Consider the following 26952-nt stretch of genomic DNA (forward strand, 5'->3'; position numbering starts at 1 on the left):
ACAAATAAGAAATGGCATTGTCTACACAAACGCTGGACACACAGATCATACCATCTGCTTCCACTGGGCAGATTTCACATGGAGATCCCCATCCAGACCCTTTGATAGTACAGCAACAGTCGGCTTTTGATTCATTGTGAGGTTTGGGTGCCGTACATTTTCCATCTTCAAAGTTAGCATAGCAGAATCCAACTCTGACATCTGTTAAGGAAGGATAAACAACTTCTATAAGCATCTGAATATTAAAATGGCAATATTAATAAAATTAAATCATAGACGTTGGTAATATAATTATGTTGGGCTAAGGTTTTGAGCATAACCAAATTTTTAAAGCAAGCAAGGTTATAGTTTACAGTAGGTGCTGGATAAGTGATTAGAGTAATTTTGATTTTTATTATTTTCACTTTACATTATTTCATTGAAGCAGGTTAAAATGTTACCTTGGCATCGCCTTCCACTGGAAGATAACTCAAATCCTTCTGGGCACAGACAGATGAAGCTACCAGGAACATTGCTGCAAGTCCCCAAGGCACAAGTTTCTGGCACTTCGGCACACTCATCAATGTCTGCACAGATAGTTATTGTACAAAGTCAGATTTATTTCAGAGTTCACATTAAATCACCTAAATCACTTAAGGAGCTTATTATTCTTTACCTTCACATGTGTCATTTTTCAAGAGATATCCTGGAGGGCAAATGCAACGGTATGAGCCATCCAGATTTTGACAGGTTCCAGGAGCACATTTCCCAGGATCAAGGGCACATTCATTGATATCTAAGAAGTGCAATGATAGAAAGTCAACATTTAATCTTTTAGGAAGCTAGAAAGAAACAGAACTGTGAAGAAACATCACACAAAGTGAGTTTGGCTAAAACTATTTACAATTGCCTTATTAACCAGCCACTTCTATGCACTGCATTTAAGTCACTGGATATCTCTTGTGTATCAGAGCCAAGAGAAGTGCTAACTGTTTCTCTACAGCATATAGAAGAAGATACAATAGTTAGACTAACCTTTGTTAGCTCAGTATTTACAAATGTGGCAAATTTGTCCAAAGCTGTGGTTTTCTAAACACTTACAATAGCCGAATGCCCCTTACCTAATCCTTAGAATAATAGGATCAAGCAAGTAAAATTCAAAATGTCTTATCCTTTATTGTTTGTTGGTGGAGATTCTGGACAACCCTAAAATTGTTGGCTGGCCAGACAAAATGTATGTCTGTTTCATAATGTTAAAGCAAATTTAAGAATTGTAAAATGTGCATTTCTTATATATAGATGAAACAATGGAAACAAGGATATTTAGAGGCTTTAATAAGTTATGTTTAATTATTCTCTTGGCTGTAGCAGAAATAAAGGCCATTCTCCCTAGTCAGATGATCAGCTTATATTTCGATGGTCCAAATGGTTTGTCCAAATTATAAGAATGTAATTATGTAAATAATTTTGAATACAAGCAATACATGCATAAATTATATGATAAATGATAAAACCACTGCATAAACAGAAATGGAAATGCTTTAAGGTCAGTTACTGTTTTGTTTTACACCTTTAAAAAATGACTGATGCTTACCGAGACATGTTCTTCCATCAGCTGCCATCTCGTAACCTTCATTACATATACACTGGAAAGACCCAACGACATTAATGCACTTTCCGTTTCTACATAACTGACCATTCAGAGTGGCACATTCATCGAAATCTGTCAAAAACACAAAGCAGAGTTAAAGGAAACTATATCTATAATGCTGAATCTCTTGCAAATCTACAAAATGGAGGACGCTGCATTCCTTTGTGATCCACCAGAATAAAAAAAAAAATTCTGTCACAATGATCTGTATCAGAAGTATTACAGCATCCAAAAATAATAGAATGGCTCACTTCCTTTAATTAATATCTGGATCGTCTTCAAAGAGAAAATATTTGACTGAATTCTGTGTAGGCGAAAACAAAATACTAGACTGGATAAAAGAGGGAAGCTTTTGCCATGAGGACCTAAGAATTAGCTCTATGTAATCTGTTTCACATCTGATGGTCTCACCTATGCAGTCATTATTATGGGACAGGATGAACCCCTCAAAACAGCGGCAGTTGTAAGAACCGACTGTGTTCCTGCATGTTCCATTACCACAGGGATCTCTTTCACACTCATTAATGTCTGCAACAAGAAAAACATTTTAGAAATGACTTGTTTGCAATTGTAAAGTTCTAAAGATTCAGTAGACAGAATATTGAGTCTACTATTTTTGCATAAATTAATTTAAATCTATCAGCACAATTATAAGGGACTGAAGAATCACTGGGGAGCATTCTTCTGCAGCTATTGTCTATCCACTTCCCGTAAAGTAGGTGCCCTGCTAGATTTACTACATTTCACACTAATTATCTGGCTTGGAAGTGCCTTACAATTGTTACTGTAGAGAACGGTAGCATGGTCATGATGTGGGCACATGCTGCACTTGTTTAAGAGAGTATCAAGACCAGTGGTCTTGATAAATGACCCCCAATCACTCATTTGCAAAAAATTTGGTAAAAAGGAAGTCAATGCACTTCCATCCTCCAACGTTCTTCATGCTTTGTGTTGGCTAAAACACAAAGCGGAGATACTGATACACAACTCACACTTAATGCCAATCTCAATACATCTACCACTCTTCTAATTTCAGCTACTAATAAGAAGTCATTAAAAAATTATTCTAAGCATGTATGTAAATTGTGATCTACCCACCTAGACACATGGTCTCATCTTCATTGGTTTTAAATCCATTATGACAAACACAGTAATATCCTCCAGTCTTGTCGTGACATTCTCCATGGCTGCAGAGGTTCAGATTCTCCTGACACTCATTACGATCTGTACAGAGATGAAAAGAAACATGTGATAAACAGAAAACATCAGTGACTCTCTGACACTTACCACCGGACATGAAACATACTGGTTTGATCTGTCAGTGGATGTCACGAAAACAAATTTTCTTTCCACAATCAAAGTGTTTACAAGATCATATCCCTTCAGTAATGAGAGCAGACGTGCGGTTCACTACAATGAACGCATCGCTCATGTGTGACATCTCAGTAACTCCACAGTGATCAAACAGAATACCGCAAGACTATAGTCCATACAATCCATCTCTCAAATATCACTAGTGTATTACAATAAAAAGGCTTCCAGAGAAAACTCCAGGAAAAATGGATACATTCAGAGAGATTTACTAGGCTTTTTGTAAAAAGTAGGTGTTAAACTGCAAAATCTATGGCAGTCATGCCAAAATTATGGTGCCTGGAAGAGCATCTAACATGTAGTATGACCTTATGCTAGATGCACACGTTTTTTGGGTGTGAAAATGTACATTTACATACTTTTTTCATGCCCTATCTTAAATTGTAGTCTAAGGGGGGCATTTATCATAGTTTGTATGCCAGTTTTATGGTGTACAAGTCCTGAAATAATCGCAATTCCTTGTGAACTGGAAGTAATTTTACATCACCTCCATACCATGTTAGTGTGAAGGGAGCGCAACAGGTGGAAGAGTGGGTAAGCCTAGGGAAGACCTGGGCATTGTGCAGCCCGCAGGCCACATGCAGCCCTCTAACTATCTCTGACCGGCCTGCCTGAGCTCATTGAAAAATTTGAGCTCCCCCCCCCCCATCATTAAACAATTATGCAGTTAGAACTTCCATATTTGAATTGAATTATTGTAATGTCTTATTTAGTGTTTTTTACACAAGAATAAATTATATACTGAAAACAGTTTATAGGTATTGGGTAGAATTGAGTTAAGTATATTAGTCTGGCCCTCTAAAACCATTCCAATTTCTCATGTAGCCCTATGAGAAAATTAATTGCCCACCCCTGGTATAGGGCACTCATTTCCTGTTACTTGTTCACTCGCTTAGTAACCGTTTCGGCTTTATTATCCCATCTCAAAAAGGGGCCAATTATGAAAACACTTTTTTCTGTAACTCCTCAAACACAATTGGTGAAGAGACCTATAAAAATTATATGACCTGCCCCCAAATACAAAATGCTGAATGATAAAGTTAACGGGTTTTCCCACCAAAAAAGTTAGGCAAGATAGGGCCTTACTTGCTGATCACTGGGGGTCTCAGTGATAAGACCCTCACAGATCACAAGAACGGTGGGTCCGACTGGGTCCAAGGTACCTCTGTCAGACCCCTTGTTGCTTCTCGAATTCATCTCTGGGAGCGACGAGGGGACCGACAGAGGTGATCTGTGATCTGATCACGGAAACCCCCACTGATTAGCAAGTTAATTTCAAATATGATAATCATTTTTAAGCAATTTTCTTTTTTTTAATCTGTCCAACAGTTCAAATGCTTACATATGAGCTAACTGAAACTAGCCAAAGAGGCAGCTACCTTATATTTGCATATAGTGCACAGCCATCCTTATCCCAGGTTACCTCCCCTTTGACTAATATAAGCTCCAAAGCATTAGAGTCACAATAGTGATTAAGTGAAGTACATCATTCATTTTACACTTGGTGACAGATACTCCACTAATTTTACTGGTGGCTATAGATGAGGTTTATAAACCCTCTTGCCCTTGACCTATAACCCAAACAGACTCCAGATTTTTTTTTACAAAATTTCACCCTTGTTTTTCTCCACATCATTAGGATATTTCTTTATATCAGGTGTTTCCTACAAAAACACCACTGCCTACTTCTGCTAGCCAGGTTGGTTCCCGAGCTGGAGAATGGCAGGAAGGTGTACAACTTGCCAATGTGATCACCGATATTGTTCTTGGGATCTGATTATCTAGCATTTTTCCTGTTTCACTGAGCAAGTCACAATAGTAGTTGTGAGGGAAAGTATAAACATCTTTAAACAACCACACCAGAGGCCTTTCAAGAAAGTATATATGAACACCCTACTTGTTATAGGAATGGAGTGCATGAACAATAGTCTTTCTCATCAGGAGAATAACCTGGATAACAACTATAGAATGTTCTTGACAGACTTGGAGTAGAAAGTGAAATATAGTATCGCCATCATTAGGCAAAATGCTTTATAGTTGACAGAAAATCCTCTGTTGTGGGTTCAAAGAAAAGTTTTATACATTTGTAGCAGTTGAATCCAGCTATTCCTGAGTCATACAGAGACCTGGGAAGAGCTCTCAATATTTCAACAGCGTTAGGGTAAAGAGCAATGGTCTTCTGGCTAGGTTCAACAAGCTTAGTGCCAGAGAGCATCATGTTTTGGGTTCAGTTCTGTGCTTGTGTGGTTGGTGTGAAAGAACAGATGACCCAAAACAATAATAAATCAAGGACTGATGAAAACACATCTCAGATTTTACAACTATCCAGGCCATGCTACTTAATAAAAACCATACAGTCTATAATAGGAGCAGATCCACCCGTTGTACTCTAGTATAAAACGGGAAAAATAATGCAATACTATTTGTTCTGAGCAGCATGTTTATTGAGTAGAAACCCCACACAGTGTGGAGGAACCTGTGATGTCTCTATAACTTACCTTGACAACTAAAGTCTCTTTCGAGCATGGAGGCACAGTGTCGGCAGTGTTCCAGAGTTAAGTTTACGATTCTATTTTATGGAACTATAGGCACTATGTGTCATCATTTAGATCTTCCCTATTGCAACTCTGCTATTTGACCCTAAAAACAATCTGTCTACAGTAGAATAACTCTAGAAAACAGCATGGCACATTTTTGTTCCCGTATGGACTCCGGATTCCCTATAGATATATTCCCATTTCATAAAAAGACTGCATCACCTATCTCTAACAATACTATAGAGATTAATTAAGACACAACTGGCATAAGGTGCAAAACCTAAACTACATAATATCTCACCAACACATTGTCCAGTAGAAGTAAATTTGTAGCCAGGCTTGCAGTCACAGCGGTAGCTCCCTGGGGTGTTAATACAGTCTGCATTTCTTTGACATACCGGGCCATTCTGACATTCATCAATATCTGGAAAAGCAAGCAAACACAGATACATGTACTGTTATAATAAGATTAGGAAATGTTTAAAATTATAAAAAAAAAATCTAATTGAATTAACTCGATTATCGGTTAAAACTCCTTTCATAACCAAATTATCAATGAAACACATTCATTGCAGAGCCTACCCTGTATTACAAACACGAAGCTATAATGTAATATCTACTATATTCTACAGCCTTAAAAAAAGCCTTCAGTAGCAAGTCGGTTAAGTATCCTGTTTATCCTCCTTTGGAGTCCTGTTTGCTTTCTCAGTTAGAGAATTTACCCTGTTCTTTTCCCTGTGACTACTTCTCTGTCTGTACAGAAACTTTATGAATGGCACCATAGCCCCTGTCAGCCCCTACCGTGTTTACAGATTGGCAAATATGCTGCCAGTTTATTTACATCATTGGATCCTTGAGTTTTAAGTTTCAGATGTTCACAGCTAAAGTGTTGTTGATGTGGTAGACATAGGTTTGGTCAAACACTGCTTTCTTAAGCTGCAATCTGCCGGTCTCTATCCTGTTGTATAGTAGCTATATGTGAGGTGTAAAAGGGCACACGTAGCACTGAAGCCGTTGCCAAGAAGCTTAGACCCTGTCTTTATACTGAATCATGAAATGGACCGTCAGGTAAAATTCTACTGAGATTTAGTTTCCAACAATGTATCAGAATTATGATCTTTTCTAAGTGAATTGTCAACACTTTCATCAGCCATTTTTTCTACTATACATTTTCTAAATACTTTTATTAACCGGTGCCCTAAATTGACACCCTGTTTATTAACACATTCCAACCGGAGCAACCTTCCAGAGAAATATTTATCCTGGCTACGACAGGAGCTCATGCCAGTGCTTTCAAGATTTACACAGATGACAAGGGCAAGGTGGTGGTTCCTATCAGCTATATTACCTTCACAGATCAGAAGTTTGTCATTGTAGAAAAATCCCATTGGACATTCACAACGGAAGCTCCCGATCATGTTTATACAAATGCCATTCTCACAAACTCCAGGAATTTCCCTACATTCATCAATATCTGTCGGAGAAAAGGAGTAGAATAAGCTCCCTAGTGACATGGATATGCATTTCACTATAAGGAAGAAAATCAGTATTGAGCTTACCGACTGGTTGTCCTGTGTAAATATCAATGACAAAGCCGGGCCGGGCACTTCCACAGAGTGCTGAAAAGTCATCTGCCAAAAAAACCAATTCTGCTTAGCTCAGTAAAGAACAGCATCCCCTTAGTACGGTAACTTTGTGTAAGTCACCTCCAATTTTGTTAAACCAAATTCTCAAGCTTTTGAGCCATGAGGCAATACAGTCTTATGGAGATTCTTATGGTGTTTAACATTTATGTAAACTATAGGGTGATGACGAGATGACTGCAAGGGATGGCAAAATTGGGCAATGCTTGCGAGAGATTACCAGAAGAAACCAGAATAGGTAATTCATTACCTATTTAACATCAATATCTTAACAAACCTCGGGAAAATCTGTGCCAAAATCCCCCTCTCATTGGCATCAATGGGAGGCTGTCAAGTCAAAGGCCCACATGAAAAAGAGAAGTGACATGCCCTATGTATTCAGCATTTTAGGAATTCCCATCAATTAGCTTATAAGGGTATTATATTATTATCTTACTTTTCTACAATTTAACCAAGCAAATTCCAGAAATACTTTTTTGTCATTCCAATTATAGTGAATTTATATTTTAATAGTTTTTGCTGTATAAAAAAAATGTAATTTATCAGTGAATTTACGTACATTGGTAGAGGACCATGGGTCTGAGTTCACAATTAGTAAACAAACAGGGCCAAATCCCTGCATTAAATAGGATCAAAGCTATGTTACTTTTCCTACTTTACTATAAAGCATTTGGTGTGACTTTATTACAGGATGGTTACATTTCTATCATGTACTCACCAGTACTTGGCAATGGACATTCCTCACAAGGTCTATGCCATGCACGTCCAATATTATATGAACAGCAGCACATTTTTTTTGTCATGTTGTAAAGCAATTCTCCATCACAAGTTTGATTGTCGGCATAAAAGTTTCTAAAGCACAAACTTCTTCTCATGTCTATATATAAGATATAGCAGATGAAAAATGAAATTGTAGAATATATATAATCAATTACACAGTCAAAAAAAGACAACAAATAAACTAAAGCTATAATAATGTCAAAAGAGCAGAATATTTTCACATATTCTGTAAAACTGAGCCATACTTGAGAAGGTAATAAAATAGATTAGCTACAAGACGAATAAATCAGCCGCTTTCTTTGTACATTTTATTGCCTAGAAGGTGTGAATCCTTTATGCTGCATAACAAAGTTAAACCAGACTCTCTTTATATTTGTAATTTGACATCTTTTTTTGGATGTACTTTTACAACTGTTTATAGACCTGGCAAACCACAGCCTGTTATTTCAACAAATCTGTGAAAGCTATGTAAATTAAGTCATCTGTAGCTTAACTGGAGGGTGAAGAGGTTCATGTGGCGGACAAATTAGTACAGCAAGGCTTAGATAGTCATCAAGCTAGAGGTGGTCTACATCAACTGCTTCAGCCCACATACCTCTGTATAACAAAAGTGAACTAAATACTGTTTTGCTGTTTTTGATGTTTCAAATATAATATGCCTAATAATTCTCACTATATTTTGCCTCCTTGGCTTTCAAATTTCAACTGAAGTTTACTTCACTTTGTTGTCAGTGTTGTGGCCTAAAATCTTAGCTGCTCTCAATGTGTGTGCACATAACAGTCCATACAAAAATTTGAACTGCCTATTACATTATGGTAGGCTAAGTTCTGAACCTTTATGAACAAAGGCTTTGTGGCTTTACATACTGTTTATATATTTCAAATCTTGCCAAAGGTTTTCTTATTCTTCTTCACTTTTACAACCAAAACCAATAACCAATAATATTTTGAGAGGTAAAACTATTATATAATGTATCATAACTTACCCATACAGTTGTTTCCACCATTAACTGCCATGAAGTCAGGTGGGCAAATACAGGTGTAGTTTCCAACAGTGTTGTAGCATGTTCCAGGTCCACATATTCCAGGCTGCTCACATTCATTGACATCTTAAATACAGTAAGACATATACATGTATTAGATATGTAAAAAGTAGCATATATATCTTTTTACAGTGTAAATAAGAAGTATAATCAGTTAATAATTCAGGACTTAACTTACCATCGCAAACTCGTGTCTCTTCATTGAGGAAGAAGCCAGTTGGACAACGACACTGGAAACTACCAAAGGTATTGATGCATTTTCCTCCCTGACATAAACCTGGCAACTCAAGACATTCATCGATATCTAGAATAAAATAAAGAAGACATGTTTTTATTTTTTGCTTCACAAGATCTCCAAAACACTTTCAGAAATTAAAAGACAAAAGAAAAAAATGTCAATTAAACCAATAAAAATCTGATGTAATTTCTGTATTTTCTGAATTTTTGCCCAAAACACTGGGCTCTGACTGAATGTGCAATTTGCGTTTTGGTCTGAGAATGACTTGCATGGGTGATCTCACAACATTTCACATTAAAATTTACCTTCTAAAATAACAGTGATGGGATTTGGCCTGAAACCTTCTCCTCCGGGACACAATAATTTATAATCACCTGCAAAATAAATTCTGTGTTACTTCTCTATTATAAGTAGTTTTCAATGTAGCCTTTGTATGCAAAGTTTCTTAGCTTTCTACTTACTTGAATTTACAGATGGACAGTGTTCACAAGGTGTTCCCCATGCTTTCCCAAGTGAGCAACAGCATGAGGCCTTGGATACACTTACTCCAATCTCATTAGTGCAGGCCAGGTCTCCATTATCTCCTCGTGGTTTTGCTTCCAGGTAACAGTTGCCAGAGCGAGTATCTGTACAACAAGAAGAATGGTATTATATTAGGCTGCATAAGTATTATTATAAAATTATAATGATATAAACTTATAATTATTAGCAAAGGAGGAACCAATGCTCCCTAGAATAACTCCATAAGATCAAGCATCTTTGATAAGGTCTAAATCAGAGTTGATCATTAGTGGATGGCAGTGAATCAGCTTCTACTTTTGGTAACAGAAGAACAGCAGGAAATAGGAATAAGGGGTCATTTATAGACTGAAATTTATAAAACCGAATTTTAATAATAACAATAATACTAATGTTAACAATATGGTAGAATAAATGGTAAGTGAATAATATAACTAGTTCTAGGCGCTAGCTTATAGAGAACAATAGCTAATAGAAATCATACCAACACATCCAACTCCAGTGGGGTTAAGCTGGAAATCTGGGGGGCATTCACAGTTGTAGCTACCAGGGGAGTTCTCACATGTTCCACTTATACATGCTGTTGGATCAGCACATTCATCCACATCTGAAAAAGGAAGAAAAAAAGAATATGTGATTGTTTCTAGAAATGTCACCAGACCAATAGTTGGGGTTGACTGATGGTCACCATTCTAGTAATGTTACATATTTGATATAGTCTCATTATTGATGCTACATAGATGATTCAGTATAATTTTTTTTTACTTGATGTCAGTTGAGGAAAGTCCACCTAGATCTCACCTGTGCAGTTGCCACCACTTTTATCCAGTTCATACCCACGATCACAGTCACATCTGAAGAGACCTGGGAGGTTCTTGCAAGTGCCATAAACACAGATGTTTGGAAGAGCACATTCATCAATATCTGCAAACATAAAAATACTATGTCCAATATACAAAAGAAAATATGTACTGTATGTAAACTATACTACACAACATATGTAATCAGACAAAAACAAAGTCAAATGTATTATACAATTATTAAAGAAATATATCAAGATTATACCGGGAAAGCAAGTTCAAGCGAAAAATCCAGTGACAAACAAGCACATTTTTATTAGCCCTTACAAGTGCACGAATATAGGCTAATAAATTATCACCTACTTTTACTGGATTTTTACTGGATGCGGCAAACATTTTTCATTTATTGGGACCTTGGATTAGGCTCTGGTTGCTGCCCTAAGCACCGACCCTCAATGGCAAATACAGCCATGCAGATATAATAATCTCTATAGTCTATCATTACCACTTTATAGATAAGGTATATCTAATGGGGAAAAAGTTCACAAGATGTCTAAAGATGATTCTAGACTTTTAACCTAGACTTTTAACCAAGCAAAAGCAAATACTCAGCATTGCATGTAATAGTCAAAGTTGTCATTCTTCATTCTTTTGTATGATGATAACCTTGGCACATCCTACCTTCACAAGATTTGCTATCAGTGCTTGGTAGGAATCCCATGTCACAGTCACATCGGTATCCTCCAGGGGTATTAAGACATTGGCCGTTTCCACATAGATGCACGTTGTCTGTGCATTCATCAATATCTGTTCAGAAGAGCAGAATATTTTATTTCATTAAACAATGACTTCTTGGCATAAATTAAAGCTTACAGTGTGTTATTGAAGCTAAATTCTCCTTTGCTCTTGTTGTAATTATAAAGATCCATTCTAACAAGGATGACCTATTCATTGGCAGTAACACTGCAAAATCCATCTACCAGACCAAATGTGTAATGCCTTCACTAATCTGCTGCAGTGATCTCACCATGAAAACAGCAACCACCATGAAAATAGAGAAGTAACAGTATGATAATATCAGCTAGTTTACCTGATGTTGGGTTCTTTCCCACCATACAACAGAAAATTGTAAATCTGAAAATCTCCTTTAGCATGAATTGCTTCAGAAGAAATCCTTAAGTTATCATAAACAATATGAACTAAAGCTCAATTATTTTATATTGTAAAAATATAGGTTTATAAGTGCATTTTAGTTCCCCAGACCGGGTATAAGTGCTTTATGTGTGCATAATAAATTTGTAAATTTTATGAATTTATGAGCATATTATTTACTTTAATGGGATGTGGTAGTGCATTTATCCATCTTTAGTAAACCTCAATTCATGCCTATGGCCACAACCACCCTTAACACACCCCAACTTGTCTGATCTCAATGGACCACCAAATGCAGACTCACCTTTGCATTCAAATCCATCTCCTATGTATCCCTCCTTGCAAAGGCATCGGTACGATCCCATGGTGTTTTTGCAAACTGCATCTTGACTACACAGATGGGTTCCATTAGAGCATTCATCAAGATCTGGCAAAAATGTAAAACAGTTAATTTCCGATTCTATGTTGTCCAGGATGCAAGGTAAAAATGAATGGGCTCCACCAATGGAAATGGCTGAGGAGTGAACTGATTCTGTCAGCCTCGACAAGTCATGTGGCTGTGGACACGTTTGACTTTTGCCCCATTCAATCTGGAGAAAGAAGAAATAAGGATTTGGGGCCCTGTTCTAGTAACAGAGGGGACCTTCATTGTTTATTAGGAATGATAAATCTTTTCTCAAAAAATTGGAGTTGGAGCATGTGTATCACTCCTTGTTTTCTTTTTTTGTGCAATTTGAGACTTTATAGGTGCAGAATCAAGCAGTGTACCAAAGTTAGCTGCCTCAAGCAGTTAGTGCAGTGGCCGTATTCATCCTTGACTCAGATGTTTGTTCAACTTTCGAGACTTTTGGGCTCTGAAATTGTCCCATTCTTGATATATTGTCCCATTCTTGCACCTAATAAGTCCCAAAACAGAGAATCCTAGACCCAGACTTACTTTTGGGAGCTACTATTTGGGACTAAAAAGTGGCACACCTCAAAAAGTCGCAAAAGTGAGACTATATAGGCAACTAATCACATGTATCACAAAGGGGAAAAAACTTAAGAAACATTGCAGTGATTAAGTAGGATGACTTAAGGAAACTTGAAAAAGTGGCAGCCGTAAAGCTATGATACATGTGCCCCAGTATGTGCTCAAGTTTCCCCTCTTACAAAACCTGTGCTAGGCTGTAAGATAGAGCATAAAATGAGTGAGTGTAGGCCCAGGAGCCTTAGGGGGCTGATATGGTGTCTCTTCCCCCTGCATAGAGTTCAATATTATAAATAGTACGACTGCCTGATGAGTTTTAATTAACTGCTATATTTAACTGTAGTGACTGATTATTCCCTATATAGATTCCAAAAAATGATATTCCACCCACCATTAGGGAATGGAAGCCACAGCTTGATATGACAATTTACTATTTGTAAAAAGACCTCCTAGTCAATATTGCAGATGATCAGAACCTAAAATAATAAGAAAATACCCTACCTGTGCACTTGATTCCATTTCCTACCCATCCAGGGCTACAGCTGCATTTAAAACTTCCAGGGAGGTTTGTACACATGGCATGTCGGTCACAATTGTGGGCACCAATCTCACACTCATTTACATCTGGTCAAAAAAAACCAAAACATAGATATTGAAAATGACATAAAAGTAGACGCATTAACGATTGGCATATTGTGATAGTTTACCATGCAGTCATGTAGACACATTTATCTGGGCAACCCAGCTAATACTAAAGGTAAAGAGGTTGTCCATCCACATCAAGTGCCCCCCATGGACCAAATGAATGCTGCTGCATGTCGGACATGTGAGCTGCTGCTCCACTCATCTATGGGACTGATGGAATTAGTCGGGGACTAAGCTTGGTAATCTCAGTCAGCGCCATTAAGATGTATTGTATGTGAACCCCTTACTGATTGTATAGCACCATGAAATTAATGGTGCTCTATATATAAATACATAAATAATAATTCCTTTATTTATATAGTGCACACAGATTACGCAGTGCTACACAGAGTTTGCGAATTCAGTCCCTGTCCCCACAATCTAATCAACCTACCAGTATGTTTTGGAGTGTGGGTGGAAAACCGGTGGACCCGGAGGAAACCCACACAAACACGGAGAGTACATACAAACTCTTTGCAAATGTTGACCTGGATGGGACTTGAGTCCAGGACCCCAGCAATGCAAGGCTGTAGTGCTAACCACTGAGTCACCGTGCTGCCCCTTAAAATAATAATAATCAATAATTATAATAATGAAGAGAGTAGCAGGCACATTTGTGACCAGCTGCTCTGTCACTTTCTTGATGGGGAACTTGATGTGTCTGGAAAAGCCCTTAATGGAGCAACACATTTGTAGTTGAGGGGTGGATTTGGTTTCACTAAACATCAAACACAATATGATTTTCTAAATTGAAAATGCAGCATCCAAGATCTTTAAGAATTCAGTATTTAGGTACTTGTAGGGATTCCACTATATGTGAAGCACAGGACAGATTATTCTTCCACAGATCCTCTACCGTCTAGTGTTATTTACATGTGAAAGATACAAGCATACAACACAATAAACTTCTTCGCCCGGGCTTTTGCTTGTTGTTTGTTCCCTTTCTGCACATGAACTTAGGAGCTTGTGTAATAAACAAGTCATATCATAGAGAGTTAATTAGAATCATCTCCACACGGACTCAGCATAGCTGCCCCTCACTGATCCTTTGTACTAGGATATATCTTTTCCCACAGAGCCTGAACAGCTTGAGAAATTGATATTTTGCACATTGTCCTGCTTGTGGAATGTGGAGCATGTCATATTTATGAAGATACCAGGAAAGAATTGCGTGAAGATATACTGGGATATTTGTAAGGGTTCAGGGAGCTTGAGGAGATTCCTGTACTAGCTAAGAAAACAAACACTACACATATTCTGGCAACTGTCCTTAAAGGAAACTCAACGCAACTGACTAATGTGCAACCTGTGTTCTAAGAGGAGCCATGACCACTGGATACTATCTGAATCATAAAATCCTAATCCACAAATGCTAATTCATTTAGAGTACAATTTATCCAAAAAAAACCTCAATAGCACTGAATAAGTAAAGTAACCAATACTTCATATGGTACACATAATTAATCTTTATTAATCACATCAGTCATACACAATGCCAGAAAGAAGCATTTAAAAACACCCCATTAAATGAGATACAAATTAGCAAAGATTAATTATGTGTACCATATGAGGTATTGATTACTTTACTCATTCGGTGCTATTGAGGTTTTTTTGGTTAAATATTAGTTGAGTGGTCCTCTATTTAGCCCCTTACTATTTGTATTTTCAATTTTTTGTGTGTGATATATTTCTGGTGATTCATATAGAATACAAGTAGCAAAATACTAACAATATCTTCTGCAGATGTAAAATTCACCATTGATATTAATGTTCTTGGTTATTTAGTTTCATATACAGACGGTCCCCTACTTAAGAGCACCCGACTTACAGACGACCCCTAGTTACAAACAGATCTCTATATGTTGGTAATTTAGCTACAATAGCTACAATAAACAGCTATAACAGTTATCAAAGGGGTCTGCAATGAAGCTTTATTGTTAATCCCAACGTTTTTGACAACCCAACGTTTTTTAAAATCCAATTGTCACAGAGACCAAAAAGAATTTACAATTATAAAATATAAAGATCCGACTTGCATACAAATTCAACTTAAGAAGAAACCTACAGAATCTTGTACGTAGCCCGGGGACTGCCTGTATTCCATTTCAATAGAAAGATCTACAAAATGGAATCAAATCATCCAAGTAAAAATCTTGAGGGCTGTGGTGATTTGCTGTGTGGTTTGGTCAAAACCATAATAGGATGTTTATTAGAATTGATTCAAAGCTATTCTTCCCAGGGAAAATTTTATTCATGCAAATCTTGGCACAGCGACTTGATTTCAGATTGATCTCCTGCCGAACTGTCAGTTACCCAAGTACAGACTCTCTGGGAACTATTTAGTTTAGGAAATGCAACTGTGCGTAAAGTTAGCCGTTAGAGAAATAGATCTTTTTTTACGAAATACAAAAACACCAATTTACAATAACTCAAAAATGGAAAACAAATGAACCAGTGATGGCCCAGCACCATGATAGCACCTTCATAAAAGGTGGCTGGCCTGGCAAACAGCTCAGGTCAACAGGTTTACCTACTGAGACCCCTGGTGATTCTCTGTTATTACTGCACCAATACAATACAATAAAGCTTTATTGATCCCTTAGGAAATTGTGGGTAAGAAAGTTTACCAGGTTATCAAGTACAATATGGGGGTCACGCCATATTGTACACACCTTGGTAAACTTTTCTGTTCTGCCCATAGGAGGCATGGGTCAGCTGCTTTCGGGACTTTCGGGACCTTTTTCCTTCGCCATTTTTCCTTCTGCTCCTACTCGTTATATGTGTCAATTCCCTAACTTTTTGGCTTTGTACCTTTGACTACACCTTTGACAGCACTTTACTGCCAATGACAATACAGATATTTGTTGTATTTTGTATGCCTCTCTTCTTGGCAGGTTGATTCACTTCAATTCAACATTTTCGATAACAAAACAGTATATAAAAACCTACTATTCATAACCCTCAATGCTAAATGCTATGTTTGTCGCTTGCAGTAGTAAGGAACTGTGCTGCTCCTTTGCTTCTTGACATTTTCATTCCTTCTATTGTTAAACACTGTAATGGAGCGTGTAATTGGTGGTGAATTAATAAATCACTAACTAGAGATTGCCAAGTCTATATGGCCATGTGTCATATTTTACAGCTTCCCATAGGGATCTCAGGTTCTCATTACTACAAGCTTTCCATCTGTTCCAGAGGTAACAGCTACATTTATTTCTGAACTCTCTTCTAAATTCTACTTAGAAGGAGAAACAAGCGTGTGTGGGTTGGGAATGTGCTGCATGATAGTGGGTGGACGATGAAACCGAGTGATTAGGGAACTAAAACATGTTTATTTGTGAGCATGGAAACAATCCACAATGACAGGGGAGACCAAATATTTAGGCTAGACCCAATGAGGCCCAAAGGACAATGACTTGTAGATCTGTTGGGCGTGTCTCTAGCATAGTCATATGCTCACTCACTTTCCACAAAGAGCAACTAGTGATTGGTGAGTTTTTTATATGTGTGGAGGTGGGGCAGGGGTAGACATTTATCACCTATTATCTAGACAGTTGATAAATGTTAATTGTGGGAATCCCTTGATATCATACAAGGGTGTATATATCAAAAGCAGCTGCTACGGGGCCACTGAAAAATACAGGCTTGCCAAGCTCAGGTTAGCATCATCCCTTATTTTAACTGGTAGTAAGAACATGTGCAGGGGGCTCTTCCTCCAGCCAAACGTGAATAAGAGATGAGGAGGTTGTGGGGGGAAAAGGTATTCAACCTTCAAGTCTTCATATCTCTAGTGGTAAGAATCAGTGACGTCAATCAGGACAAGATGAAAGGATACATTTTTACCATATCAATATAAAGATTATTATTCTTAATATATTTTTGGTGCTATGAACTATCCTCTTTAGCCCTGCACTTCACATAACACAGGCATGTCAAAAAGGGAATGGGGATTTAAGGACATAGCATCTTTCAGAGGATCATACATCTACGTGTCTGATTGATCATGAGATTATTGTTTGGCTAACCATACACTTCCGATTGTTGTAGGAGAAACACCCCTAACACTTCAGTTGTGGGCTAAACACATGCGTGGTCTTCCAAGCATTGCCTGGTTTCTGAATTTATAAGAAGAAAGGGCCACTGCCAGGCATTTATCTCCCCAAAAACCAAAGGACGGAGTAAAGCTTGATTTTTATCTTACTTTATGTCTGCCATTAGATATTGACCAGTGGATAAGACTTATACACATCATATGCATATGGCTGCTCAATTTGCTGCCAGCACATCTGGTGGGGGTTTAGCTCCCATGAAATCTAAAAGCCCAATCCTTATTTCATTGACACCCAGCTGTCATCAGGGGGAAACTCAGATCTCACCCATTTGTAGAAGATGGTTGCTAGTCCAAGAAATTACTACAGTGACAAGAAAATAGATAATTGTTATATATCATTCTATTCTTCCTCTAACCATACTGTAAAGCATACACCCCTAGATGTTCTTGTTTCCTATGCTGTAGAATGCATTTCTTCATCTATGACTAAGATTAGTAATGCTTTGGATCTGGATCAGTTTTCATGTCAGTAACAGGCAGTGGCTCCAGATGTACACAAGTATGGTATGTGTTCTTGTGCTAAACCGAGAATATCTTCAGTACATTTCCACATCTATTGTTACGGGAAACCACAGTGAATGGTTGCCATTTACATTTCAAGAAAAATATGGAAACAGTATATATGTTTCCTGAAAGGGAATGTATCAAGATGGCTGCATGTTATCTAGTAACAATGAACCTATCAACTTAATAAGCTGTAAGGGCCAAATGAACCATACAAAAAAGTCTGTGACCTACGCAATCTCTTTCACTGCACTTTGATAGCAATCATCTATGAGTTGTATACAGGCTGTTCATACATACTTCCTCCAATTTGTTAACCCAATCTATTTCCATTTTTCTTGGCCTGTTTCTGACCTGTTCTACTCTCCAGTTATATAAAGTTCTTTCCAGAGAGACTATTATTGTGTCCAATATCTTCACAAGACTAAAGTAAAACATGTAATCCCATCCACCACCGGTGGCTGTAGAACAGCTTCAGACACAAAGGTGTAGGTTGGAAAACCATTGTAGCTGTGGCCATACAATTGAATTTGGTGAGATCCAGAGGCACTTTAATGTGTATCCTCTTAGAGAAAAGCTAAGGATTGTTTATGTACAGTTCTAAGTAAGGATAAGTCATTGCCTGATGAGTCCGTGTGAAGCTTACTGTACTGTGCCATCTGAAAACATGTGCATTTGAAAAAGCTGAGTGTGCATGTTTATGAAGGTGTCAGGAGGATTAGTTTTTGCTCAAATGTGTGTTCAGCTATCTACTGTGTTTGGGTAGCTTAGGCACCACCATAATTAAAACAAGCCTCGCCTAGACAAATATCAACAGTAATGACCACTATAAAGATGAGACCTCACCCGGTTAAGGCACTGGCTGAAAGTTATAAAGCTTTCTTACATTGAAGTGTCATTGAGGAAGAGTCATCTTCAAGATGTAGGTATTTCTTATCACATATATTATACCATGGAACAAGCAACATGTACAGTAACATGACCAGTGTATGATGGCTCTGGCAGATGTTGTAAAGCTTATTAAATTGCCTAATACCTGTACATCCGGTGAGTCCTTTCTTGCCAGAGTAACCCGGATTACAATGACAGATGAAGGAGCCTTTGGTGTTCTCACAGCTTCCACTTAGGCAGATGTTTAGATGGAGTTCACACTCATCAACATCTGAAAAATAAAAATATGTCATGAAGAGTTATAAGGACTCAATACACGGTCAACATCTGTACACAGAACAGGCTTCTAAGCAGATTACATGACATGGTCAGGGGAACTGAAGCAGAGGAATGATGGATCTATGAGGTTGGTTTTTGCTCTGTTTAACCATTTGTCTGCCAGCTCAACCTTTTAGCATTGAAATTATTATATTGTATTGTATTATATAACCACAATGTTACTCTGACATTTGGTCCCATACATAAAATATATGTATGTCAATACTTTACTTGTGTCCAAGTTGCACAAATACTCTCTTGTCTGTTGTGAAATTTCATTCATAGCTATCCAATGAACTATGTGCAAACTTGGCTGAGCTACTTTATCCATATATGTAGGAAATGTAACATTTTCTCTTGTAGGCCCAGCAGTAAGTGCTCGGGACTTCTCCTGACTTTCAATTTTGGAACAGGAAATTATAACTAAAACTAAAGTTTTCAGGTATATAAGCGGTTTACCCTCAGGCTTCTACTCTACTTTCCTCACTTGGCTCTTTCAGGCAGCCGGTCGTCGAAAGAGAACTCTACCTTTTCTTTCTGTCCATATACATGCTTGTGTCCTGCTCTCTCACCTCTCCCTGTCATAAAAGGAAATCCCTTCGAGAGATATATGTATATATATATATATATATATATATATATATATATATAAATTATTTTTACCTTGACACAAAATAGGTTGAAAGGAAAGTTGAAGTTTAAGGGCTAATTTATTCCTCCAACCTTGGATCAGATTTAAAGGAGGTCATACAACTTGAAATCCTATGCAGAAATGGTCCAATCTTTCTGTGGCAGAAAGTAACTACTGGGGCAAGTCTCAAAATTTGGGGTTTAAAACGATTGCAGCCATTCAGCATGGTTTCATTGGTATTTCAGCCACTGAAACCAGTGCTAGAGAGGTCATTATATCTTTCAACTTAAAGAACAAAACAGTTTACACCTTTGCTTCCATTAGAAATGTCCTTTTTCCATTTAATTTCTAATTAGAAATCTGTGTTAAAATCCATTGTGTGAACAAGCCTTTAGAGAGGAACAATTATTGTTAAGGGTTCATTTCAATGGACAGATCCCTGCTACGATAAGGAGAGATACATAAAAAAGACATTTAATAGTAATTCCTTCCAGCCATCAGAAATATCCCAAGGGATGGATATGACCCAAGCTACGAAGCTTCTCTGCATGTGGTATAAGAATGCTTCCTAAATAACATCCCTAATCAACTAATTGCAGAATTGGCATCCTGTATGAAGAATATCTACAGTACATTAGTGGGAGTATTTTTACAAAGAAACCTTCATTCCTAAATTGGTAATAAATGGGTTTACAATGAAAAACAATGTTGTGACACTTCCCCTCCTGGATTTGCAAATTACAAAACAATTAAATAGACAGAGATACTAAAAAGCATTGGACACACATCAGCTCTGTATTTTACTGACCTAGACAAGTCTTCATATCCAGAGATGCCATGTAACCATCAAAGCACAGGCAGCGGTACTCGCCCGGTATGTTTGTGCACTGGCCTCCATCGCAGATGTTTGGATTAGTTTCACACTCATCAATGTCTGGATAGGAATGAAAAGAAATCCTGTTACCATCATGCATTGTTTCATATATTACAATGCCTTTAATGACCTGTCACGTTATTATCATTCTGCTATGACTTTCAGGTATTTTCATCATGTAGATTAGCTTTCATGTAATATAAAACTACTAAAAATCCAACAATGCTAAAGGAATGTAAATGAAAAGAAAACTGTACAAATTTCTATAGTAACATTATAAAATGTGCTTCTTATTGGTGCCCAACAGTAGAAATGTGCAGTCTGTTTTTTTTCTGTTAGAATAGAGGCTGCAGTAAGGGCAAAATGCTAAACTTTTCTATTCTATGACGTCTACTGGTATTGTCATTGTATGTTATATATATAATCTTTCATTATACAATATATACATGACATAAAGTAGACTTTACTAACATATGGATACATCACTTTAGATATATAGTTTTCATAAAACATTGAAAACTGCATACTCATCTTACTGATCCCTCAGCACTCTACCTCTGATGCTTCCTGGGTCCTACACAAGTCTCTGATACCTGCTGCAGCACTGACATCCCAACTTAGGGTCACTGGTTGCTGCAGGATAATGCTACTGCAAGTGATTGGCTGCAGTGGTCACAAGGCAATAGGATTGAGCTACAGTAGCAGTCACAGCCACTACCTGGTGTTGCGTCTAGTATGTAATGAAGAGGATTTAATGCTCCTCTGAGCACTAGAGTCCCTTAAAATGTCTGATCAACAGGAGAAATGGGAGTCAGAACGCCTTTAATTTATGACTGAGGATGGAAAATTTACTAAAATGACACAGTGTTATATTGAAAATTGCCAGAATTTTTGGGAACACTTTTGATGGTTTTTTAGTTTATTCAGTAGATGAAAAATATCAATGTGAAATAACAGTGCAGTTTTTCCTAAAAAACATTGTATGTGGAATCACCTACTGATATAGCTTATATATAGCTGAGTATTAGATAATAAAACAAACAAGGTCAAGTTAATGAGGTGCTATAGTTTATATGTTTGTAAAAGTAACTCCTCTATTTCTCCCTGCACCACAGACTGTAATATCAGGATATATAAATCTCCCTTTCTTATACACAGGCTCTTGCGGCCTGTTCTGTTGTAACTTCAGCATTCCATTCCTAATAGAGAAAAAGGCTGTCACTATTCACACAATAAATCTGTGCTCCTGTAAATAGACTATTATGTTGATGACTTGATCTTGGCGGAAAACTTGGCAGCTTCACCTCACACCAATGTGGGTCAGTGAGAGGTATAATTAGGAAGACACCTTTAGCATTTTCCATATTGTAATGTAAATACTCCCGATGTAAATACTATCGGGAGTTCATGTTACATTTAATGGACAATATGGACAATGCATAACTAAGGGCCAGTTCATGCGAGCTATTTTATATTGATTTTTAAACCGTTTTTTTGTGAGCTAAAACCAATTAGCAAAAATATTCTGAAATACATATGAATATGTAGCTGACAAATGTTTTAAATTATTTATAAAAATCTTTTAAAAAGGTTCGATCACCCCTCCTGACATCTCTGTTTCAGTGAATACTTCTTGGTAATTTTTAGAAAATAAATAAATGTTGATAATCATTCATATCTAATCTTGACCCTCAAAGGAAATCTACCATCAGAATAAAGCATGATAAATCAGGAACACTAACTCATAGATCCAGGCAGTTTGCCTGTGGTAATCTTACATTTGTTATCCATTGTCTCCTTCCTCCTAAAATCAACTTTTCTAATTATTGTTATGCGCCTGAAGGGTCCTCTGTACTGCAGCTTCACACAGTTACAGTGAGCAGAGCAGGTCTCCCCCTGCACTTCCTATTTACTAGCTTATACAGGCAGAGAGAGGATGGAGCAGGGGCTCAGGTAACATCATTAGCATAATTTTAAAAGTTGATTTTAGAAGGAAGGAAGCTGTGAATAACAAATATAAGATCATTACCAAATTCACAGTGATTGGATCTATGGGTAAGTGTCCCTTGTTTATCATGCTTGAGTTGATGATAGATTTTCTTTAAGCAAATTTTGGTTACATTATCGTAACATCTGTGTTGACCCAATCACAAATGAGGCCGGGCTCTGATATCACAGTCCTGCCCACCCTTCCTTGGGTGCTGGCTATAGGTTTTTCTTAGATAATTCCATACCTCTTGTGACTCTAATTGTTTTCCTGGTGTCCTGACCTTTGGTTTGTATTTAGACTTTCCTACTGTCTTGTGATTTCTTTACTGTGTTTACCCTCAGTATTGTGACCTGGCTCTGGCAACTATTGTTATCTGTTTGTACTGTCTTGTTTTTGTCTCAGGGTTTCAGTGGAAGGGATCGCTACCCAGTTACCGGGAACCATTTAGAATGGAGCAAGTAAGTTGGTAGGGCGAGTCTGACGGGTTCAGAATTAGGGCTGATTGTCTGTGTGTATTTTCTGTTCAAGCCTTACACTTGTACTAAAACTACTAAGTTACTGTGATGTTAACTCCAAAAAAGGTAAATTCAATAACTATGTAATTCATACTCATTTCTGTGATTCTGCAGAATGAGCAAAAGACTTACCAGTACAGGATCTGTGATCTTGCATCAACGCATAACCTTCTAAGCAGCTACACTCATAACTTCCTTCAGAGTTGGTACAATTTGAGTCACATCCGCCATTGTAATGTTCACATTCATCAATATCTGAAAAAGAAATGGTATCATAGGTATGAGAAATAATGTAGCAGAATAAGTTGTTGTCTGGTAGATATTTGAGATATTTCACTGTGTATGATTCTACACAGCATCTTTGTAGTCCCATAATATAGAGTCATAGCCACTCAATGTGCCAGCATATGGGAACATATTACAGGTTTATTCTCTTATTGATGCTTCTACAGGATAATATATCATATACCTCAAGCAGTATTAGAAAGTACAGGGAAATCTTTTTTATTTACGAATTTACATAATAATTAAAGGAAAAACCCTTTACTATATGAATCTTTGTTAAACCAAAGGAATGTAAAGATTCTAGAAACGGGAGCTCTGTTCAATGGTGATTTGCAGGGACCTGATACAACCAACTGCATGAAATATAATTCAAGAGAATTTGGTAAATGTTCTTATAGGTGTCTTAATTTGAAAAAAAAATAAAAATATATATTTAAGTAAAATATAAAAATAAGTACAATTTTCAATGTGAATTTCAACATATTACTGCAATCTAAAAATGTTAGACACATCAACAAAAAACACCTCTTACCAACACAGGCGAGTTTATCAGGGGATGGTTGGTACCCTGGATCACATGCACACTGGTATCTTCCAATCAGATTTATGCATCGGCCATTTCTGCACAGATCCGTACTTAGGCCACACTCGTTGATATCTAAAGAAAAGATGGAAATCTGCCATAAAAAAAAAATTCTAGCGCAAATCTAGCATCATAGATGCTTAGCATTGATAGGGATCTGATTATAAACAACATTTAAAGTTTCTGGTAAAAATAATAATCTAAGGTACCACAGTGGGTCCAACATACCTAGGCAAGCAGTACCATCGAGTGCCACTTCATGTCCGGGAGGGCATTCACACCTAAAACTTCCTTCTGTATTCAGGCAGATGCCACCACGGCACAGGAGTGGGTTCCTTTCACACTCATCAATATCTGAAATAAAGGAAAAAAATTGTTCTAATTACTTAATATCACGGATTGCGCTCAGGATAGAAAAAATTCTTTAGTAGAATTGAAAAACTGAGGTGAGCCAAAAATAATTACTGCAAAATCTATTTCTTCCCTCAAGCCAACATGCCTATTAGCCAACTAAAAATAAATACAATTTGATACACTGAAGGGCCTGTCCTGTAATTTTATAATATTAAGTTATTAAAACAATATTTTAGCAATTATCTGTTTTTGTTAACATTATTGAAAGAAAACCATAACTGCTCCTCATACGTCACTTTAGACAGTGCTTATAATGGTGGGTCTAGTTAATCTTTTCTAATGGCTCTTTTTTATTCCATTCCTTGTGTCCTTGTGTTATTCACAAGTTGTGAACTGGTTGACGTCTGTCCCTGCAGAATCTCATACTGTCCAATCAGCACAGCCTGCGTGGGACACACCCAGTTGGTAATTTACTACATTTCCTAAATTGCTGCTTGATAATGAACTAAAGAGTACAGCTTGGATCATTCTTAAAACATTTTTAGAAATTGAATATAATTTTGCATGTGAGCATCACTTACCCATACAGTTCTTCATCATCATGAATCCACTTTCATAGCCTTCAAAGCAGTGACACTCAAAGTCCCCTGGAGTGTTAATGCAGTTTCCTTGTCCACAAATATCAGGGGATATTCTGCATTCATCAATATCTGCAAAGACGACAATTGTTAAATATCTGCTCCACAACAGTCAAGAGTCATGAATTTGTATAAATGAGCACTTACCTGTGCAATTTCTTTCCTCAGCATCCAGGGCAAACCCATTGTCACATCGACACTTGAAGCTACCAATGGTATTTCTGCATTTACCATATTTGCAAAGACTTGGAAACACTTTACATTCGTTGATGTCTACAAGGCAAGGCAACAATAAGAATACAAATGCTTTGTCCTTGAATGAAATATCACTTTGCAATAAGATATCACTAGATATACTATGCAGGACTGGAGTCCAAAACATCTTTAATTAAAGTCCAAAACAGACTATAATTAAATCTAGAGACTGTAGAGCTAGATTAGACATATTTGTTTGTCATCTTTCTATTACCTTTAGAGAATACCTTTCCTGGGGTAATCTCTTTAGAGGAGAAACCAGGGCCTCTGGGACAAAGAATATTAAACTCAGGTGTTCCCCTTTCCGGGCACTCCTCACAGTCAGACCCCCATGCAGCGCCAACTGAGCAGCAGCAGGCATCCAACCTATGGCGCCCAAGAGGAGTAGCACATTCCTCATCTTCATGCCTCAGGAAGCAGGTCTCCACACGAATGTCTGTTGTAAAACATATAAAATTAAGTTAACAAAGTGGTCTTAACTTTATATACAACTGTGTTCCCAGTGTTGTGTTATCTCACCAACTATTCTCAATGTAAAGGCCAAAAATGCTGTTTTAAATATGTTCTCCAAAATCACATAATAGTGAAATGAAAGACAAAGAATAAAATTCACCTTATCTATCTCCTATGCCACCCATTCCTAGTTCACCCTTGATCTTTGTATCCTGGCCTCCAATAAAAAAATAATACAATTCTCTGTGTCAAAACATCATTACTGGAAGCCAAGATACAGGAACTGGTGGGAGACCTAGAAAAACAGCAAATTAGGAGTACTGGAGTAATGGAGTAAGGTGAGTATTAGATTTTTCGGCTTGTCGCTAGTGATAAACGGACCAGTCAAAATCCAGATAAGGCAGAGTTAGTGTGAACCCGAATTTAAAAAACCTGTGACCTGTGATTGGTCTTGGCACCGATCGAGTTTGTCAACTGTTTAAATGCTATAGACAGTGGGGCCACGCACCGCCATTTTGGACATCATCAAGGTGTGAAAGTTGTACCAAAAAAAACACTGTCCTGTTAGGTTAGGGCTGGACCCACTAAGATTTAAATGCCACTGACGTCGTCTTCGCCAGTAGAGAAGGGTTTGGGCTTGAAGTTCAGGGTCGGGTCCTGGGGACCCAGACCTGCAAAGTTCAATACAAACTTGAACTTTGTGGCTTGGACCTTGTCAATACTAGTTGTCACTTCTCTAATACAAAAGTCAATTGATATACTAAATCCATAAATCATAATGATGAGTAAGATGAGTAAATATTTTCCAATAGGGTTAGTCACCTAATTCAGCATCAAGAGTAAATGAAAATTAACTTTAACACACAACAAAATAGTTTGCTGCAGAAAATATATTTTGACAATGCTGTTTATAACCTTTCCAACATATGCCGTCTCCTTTAATAGTTGCAATTTTTTCTGTAGGACTCACAGATTGAAAGGTAATCATTTATTTTAGTTTGAAGCACACAATACACAAATTACCGTGTAATAGGCAGTCCCAGGTAGTCTATTCCAGCCCTGGATCACCCAATTGACAGTAAATATCCCAATTAGATTATCGGGTGCCAAACTCATGGTACAGTGCGATCTAGAGAAAAAAATCCACTCAACTAAAATCAGTGGGTCCACACCTATTTAAATG

At 37.4% G+C, this 26952-nt stretch overlaps 1 protein-coding gene across 2 annotated transcripts in view; it reads right to left on the reverse strand.

Annotated features, from left to right (window-relative positions):
• Positions 1-26952, reverse strand: part of FBN1 (fibrillin 1) — a 152195-nt gene that overhangs the window by 24176 nt on the left and 101067 nt on the right. For both annotated transcript variants that reach the window (XM_072148248.1, XM_072148249.1), the window contains 27 exons: positions 25531-25752; positions 25209-25334; positions 25005-25133; positions 24298-24423; positions 24019-24144; positions 23334-23456; positions 20631-20756; positions 19019-19144; positions 13185-13307; positions 12018-12140; positions 11243-11368; positions 10563-10685; positions 10246-10368; positions 9704-9868; positions 9548-9616; positions 9183-9308; positions 8948-9070; positions 7900-8058; positions 7098-7169; positions 6887-7012; positions 5840-5962; positions 2729-2854; positions 2042-2158; positions 1574-1702; positions 656-775; positions 441-566; positions 52-201 (listed from right to left, as the gene is read on the reverse strand). In XM_072148248.1, coding sequence (XP_072004349.1) covers positions 52-201; positions 441-566; positions 656-775; positions 1574-1702; positions 2042-2158; positions 2729-2854; positions 5840-5962; positions 6887-7012; positions 7098-7169; positions 7900-8058; positions 8948-9070; positions 9183-9308; positions 9548-9616; positions 9704-9868; positions 10246-10368; positions 10563-10685; positions 11243-11368; positions 12018-12140; positions 13185-13307; positions 19019-19144; positions 20631-20756; positions 23334-23456; positions 24019-24144; positions 24298-24423; positions 25005-25133; positions 25209-25334; positions 25531-25752 — 3453 coding nt within the window. The remainder of the gene's footprint in view (positions 1-51; positions 202-440; positions 567-655; positions 776-1573; positions 1703-2041; positions 2159-2728; positions 2855-5839; positions 5963-6886; positions 7013-7097; positions 7170-7899; positions 8059-8947; positions 9071-9182; positions 9309-9547; positions 9617-9703; positions 9869-10245; positions 10369-10562; positions 10686-11242; positions 11369-12017; positions 12141-13184; positions 13308-19018; positions 19145-20630; positions 20757-23333; positions 23457-24018; positions 24145-24297; positions 24424-25004; positions 25134-25208; positions 25335-25530; positions 25753-26952) is intronic.

The sequence above is a fragment of the Engystomops pustulosus genome, chromosome 4 (assembly GCF_040894005.1).
Source record: "Engystomops pustulosus chromosome 4, aEngPut4.maternal, whole genome shotgun sequence".
In the NCBI taxonomy this organism is placed as follows: domain Eukaryota; kingdom Metazoa; phylum Chordata; class Amphibia; order Anura; family Leptodactylidae; genus Engystomops; species Engystomops pustulosus.